Source organism: Alnus glutinosa, chromosome 4 (assembly GCF_958979055.1).
Source record: "Alnus glutinosa chromosome 4, dhAlnGlut1.1, whole genome shotgun sequence".
In the NCBI taxonomy this organism is placed as follows: Eukaryota; Viridiplantae; Streptophyta; class Magnoliopsida; order Fagales; family Betulaceae; genus Alnus; species Alnus glutinosa.
In genome coordinates this window covers 20,067,231-20,072,037 of record NC_084889.1, presented here as the reverse complement: position 1 = coordinate 20,072,037, position 4,807 = coordinate 20,067,231, and the positions used below count along the sequence as shown (strand labels likewise).

General features: G+C 35.8%; 1 protein-coding gene across 1 annotated transcript; it reads right to left on the bottom strand.

Annotated features, from left to right (window-relative positions):
* Positions 1–1,651: 1,651 nt before the first annotated feature.
* Positions 1,652–2,464, bottom strand: LOC133866198 (uncharacterized). Its single transcript, XM_062302739.1, has 2 exons — positions 2,338–2,464; positions 1,652–2,094 (listed from the first exon to the last, which is right to left on the bottom strand). The coding sequence occupies exons 1-2, from the start codon at positions 2,462–2,464 to the stop codon at positions 1,652–1,654; spliced, it is 570 nt and encodes a 189-aa protein (XP_062158723.1).
* Positions 2,465–4,807: the final 2,343 nt, after the last annotated feature.

Below are 4,807 nucleotides of genomic sequence, written 5' to 3'. Positions count from 1 at the left end.
TGGTATTTTAGTAACCGGAGCAGTGATGAATTTTAAAGAATAGATTTCCTATGTTGGCCATATGGTGTTTTGGAGATTTGTTTTAGGTTGTTTCAAATGAATAGATATTGGAATGTTAATTGGAGGTTATTCCTCAATTTTGGTTATTGATGATAAACTAATATGTTTTAATTGACAAAGGGCTAGAGAATTACTATATTCTATCCATGTTGTAGATAATGTTTGATTATTGATAATGTATATGTAATGTTTAAACTAAGTACTTAATTAGTTGTAAAGCTCTAGAATTAAAGAATGATTTTATGAGTTTAATCATGTAATACATTGTTTTAGAACTTGAGTATTATGGTTTAAAGCTTTCAAAATTGACAGTGTGATATGGATATCTTGCTAGAAATATGCATAGGTTTCTTGTTGGCTGATTTATCTATGCTATAGAAGATGATATTAAGAATGTTAGATTATACTCAAGTGCTACTTGAGACCTAGATTAGATATTATTCTAAGGTATTGATTTGCTAATTGATTATGTAAATATTAAGACTTAACCATGTTAAGTGTTAACAAATGTAAATGATTTTCTAATTAAAAAAGATGATTGCTTCTATGTATGCATATATGTGAAATAGAATTCATGTTTAGGCACGGGTTTATAAAAAGTAACGATATTGACCTTGTATGCACATGTATATGTATTTGATGCAGATGATGAACTGTGACAACATAAAAAGGCTGTAAGTATAAATTACTTACTGAGGGTAGTACTGGATTTCAATAGTATTGTGTTTATGTTTTATTTTAATTGGATGCGTGTGACTGATTATTTCATACTGTTAATAATCAACCTATTAATATTGGGCGTTACATCTCCCAAAAGTTCAGGATGGGAATGTGCCTGGAACCGAAAACCCAATAATTCATATTGATTGCTACTGTCTCTCAAAGTGCTAGTGGAGTGACGTGGGACGTACTCTGCTAGTGCGGAAACCATGCTAATAAAATGTAATGTAGGGGACACGTCGTCGAACATCTCGAATACGCTGACCGAGGGTACGGCCCTTATATGAGAGGAGTGCAATGACTAAATTGAACTGTTAAACTTTGCATATAAAACTGTCACCTAATCATTATGTTATCTTTGTTCCTTAAATAACGCATAAATCATGATGTTGTTGAATGACAGTTAGCTCACTTATGGAACTATGGGGTTGTGGTTATAACCACCGTCTCATAGATGTTTGCGCAGGTTCTGAAGATTATGGAATGGATTAAATGCTAGCTTAAGAGATTTAAAGCTATTGTAGTTAGGATTTTAGTGCTTGGTACTTGTAAATGTTTGTACTGTTCTGTATGTAACATGTTTAGGAATTCATTTGTATGTAGTAAGTTTCCATGTATGCTTTCGTGTCATGTGTGACACATGTTTCTTTGTAATTAGTGTGAAAGACTTTTAATGTATTTCTAGTGGATGTTAGTTAAAGCTCTAAATGTATTGTAAGGGAGTTGTCCCTGATGGTTGTAAAGAAAAAAAAAAGATATTCGTATTTTCCGCTGCCAGATTTATCGTCTCTAAATGGTTAATGACACGTAATTATCCAGATATAATTACTTACGTTTTTTTGTAAAAAGCGGGTCGTTACAGACTTGGTTCTCAATGTTGCTCCTTGCGATCCACGATTTGCACGGGCAGCTCTTCATATGTCAAATTGGGTTGAATATCAAGAGGCTCGTGATTAATCACCTGAGATGGATCGTGAATACACTTTCGTAGCTGAGAGACATGAAAAACGTCATGAACGCCCGCCAAATTAGCAGGCATCTCGATTTTGTATGCTAAAGAGCTCACTTGTTTCAACACTTTGAACGGTCCAACATATCTTGGACTAAGCTTGCCCTTGTTGCCAAAACAACACACATTCTGCATTCGCGACACCTTGAGATACACAAGATTTCCATTTGAAAACTCTAACTCGTGACAATGCTTAGCCGCATAGCTTTTCTGTCGACACTGTGCGGTAAGCATGCGCATTCGGATCAATGCAATCTTTTCCTTCATCACATGCACTAATTCTGGTCTCAGTAACTGTCTCTCACCTACTTTATCCCAATACAAAGGCGATCAACATTTGTGCCCATACAACACCTCATACGGTGCCATACTAATAGTTGCTTGAAAACTGTTGTTATAGGCAAATTCAACTAAAGGCAAATGACGTATCCAACTCCCTTTGAAATCCAACACACACAACCTAAACATATCCTTGAGAGTTTGAATGGTTCTCTCGAATTGGCCGTTGGTTTGCAGATGGTAAGCTATGCTAAAGTTCAACTTCGTACCCATAGCACTCTGCAGCTCCTCACAAAACCTTGAAGTGAACCATGGGTCACGGTCCAACACAATGGAGATAGGTACTCCATGTAGTCTCACAATCTCCCGCACATACAAATTAGCTAGCTTTTCCATCGAGTCAGTGATCTTGATGGGCAAAAAATGGGCACGCTTCGTCAACCAATCAACAATAACCCATATGGCATATTGTCCGCTCTATGCTTTTGGAAGACCGACGACATAATCCATAGCAATTTGATCCCACTTCCACATAGGCACTTCAAGTGGCTTAAGTAGCCCTGCAGGTATCTGATGTTCATCTTTCACAAGCTGGCAAGAAGGACATTGTGCTACATACTTTGCAATATCATTCTTCATGCCGCGCCACCAAAATTTCTTCTTCATATCTTGATACATCTTGTTATTGCTTGAGTGAACAGTGTATCGTGTCTGGTGAGCTTCGTCAAGGATATCCCTCCTCAACTCAGCATCATTAGGGATAACTGTTTTTCCACTGCTTGTCTTCAAAGTCCCCACCCTCTGTGAGATAGAACCCATCTACTTCTCCTTGTCTGGCCCTATCCCTGAGATCTCGCAACTCAAGATCATCTTCCTCTGCCACTCTGATTCTGTCAACACTCATAGGTTCAACCACAAGTGCTTCCATAATTCGAGGACCTTCTGTCTGGACAATGGCAAACTACTAAGATAGTTGGCCCATAACTTCTTTTGGATCTGTCTCATCTTCACGATACTTTCAACTCAATGCATTAGCTACTACATTGGCTTTAGCAGGATGATAAACATCTTGCCATCATAGTCTTTCAAGACCTCAAGTCATCTCCTTTGCCTCATGTTTAAGTCTCTCTGTGTGAAAATGTATTTGAGACTGATAAGCGTTGAATGTTGCACATTCAAGCCTCTTAACTTGCATATGTTAATTTCTTAGCATTGTTATTTGTTTGATTTTGTGTTGTTTTATTGTTTTCAGGTTTTAAATAAATATGCAATTAATTCCATTGATTTTGGGCTTAAAGCACACTTTGAAAAGACCTAGAAGATATGTTTAAGCTTAACCAATCATAATAGAAGACCTATATGATGTGGTTAAGTTTAATCAAATCAAGGGAAGGATTAAATCAGAATTTCTCCAATAAGAATCAAAATCAGATTGGATTCAAATTTGGATTCTGCACATGTCTCAGTGTTTTGATCATAACTTTCAGATCAGATCTTGTATTGCAATGAAATTAGTGGCGTTGGAAAGCTAATAAAAAAAATGTCAGAAATAGCTTTTTCCTAATTCGGATGTTTACCATGCCAAAATCTCCCCACAATAAAAGATCACAAACCTGGACGAATTTGGAATCCTTTTTCTATTTGGATTGAATTTTCAAACTCCTATTTGGACTAGGAGACTAAGTTCTTATTTTTCTTGAATTTCTAGGGCTTTTAGGTCTCTCTTAATCTCTATAAATAGGCCTCTAAACATTGAAGAAAGAAACAGTGTTACCTAGAGCAAATTCAGAGAAAAACTTCTTGAAGGCTTGAAGAGTTGAAGAGAAGTAATCATGGCAGGAGGCCATTGCAGCAACGTTATGAGCGGCTAAAAACCTTTGTAGGGTATTGATGTAGCCCTATCCAAGCACAATGGTTTGAGTGTATTTTCATTTAGAGAATTTTAGTTTATGCATGTTGGTTGTATAATTATGAGAATTGCTACAATTTGATATTGTTCTTTATCTTTTAATGCAATTGTTATTCAATTCATAATCAATATTGGTAGAATTCTTCTCTTGTCTTAGAAATTTTTTTACCTTTATTAAACTCAAATCATTCTTATTTTCTGTGATTACGAGAATGATGATTATACAATGGGTTTAATTGACATATGATCAAGAGGATTAGATAGGCCATGCCTAGGGAAGACGAATCGTACTACACCCTAGTTTAGTGTAATTTTGGTAGACAATTCGTACCAACCGAAGATGGGTTATACTTTTCCATTGACTGTCTGTATCCTATTAAAGATGTAGCTAATCCATACCTAGGAAAGATGGGTCGTATCGCATCTTAGTGGTTAGGTGGACGGTCCGTGCCAACCGAAGATGGATTATACTTATTCTTTAATATGGTAAATTCTTGTTTGTTTATAGCGTGCATAGAATGAATTTATCTAATTAAATATGATAAACCATTGATGTGCGGATAGCGGTGAAGTCAATACTCTACTCTTTCTCTCTCTTATATTTCAATTCTCTTTTACATTTATTTTATGCACTTTAGTTAATCACAAATTCAACAATCTTTTCTTTAGTTATTTTTAATCTTCTTAAACTTAATAACAATATCCCTGCAGTCCTTGATGTTCGACACCCTCTCTATAGCCTTATCCTACAAGGATTCGTCCTATTGCGAGTGGTTAATTATTATTGGTATATTTTTGTAAACAAAAGACCACATCAATTTTTGAAAATC

Excerpts from the sequence above, each read along its gene's own strand:
- LOC133866198 (XM_062302739.1), bottom strand. The coding sequence starts at position 2,464 with ATGGAAAAGCTAGCTAATTTGTATGTGCGGGAGATTGTGAGACTACAT. Across the intron at positions 2,095-2,337 it reads GGAGCTGCAGAGTGCTATGG|GTGAGAGACAGTTACTGAGA; the intron begins GTACGAAGTTGA and ends GGGATAAAGTAG.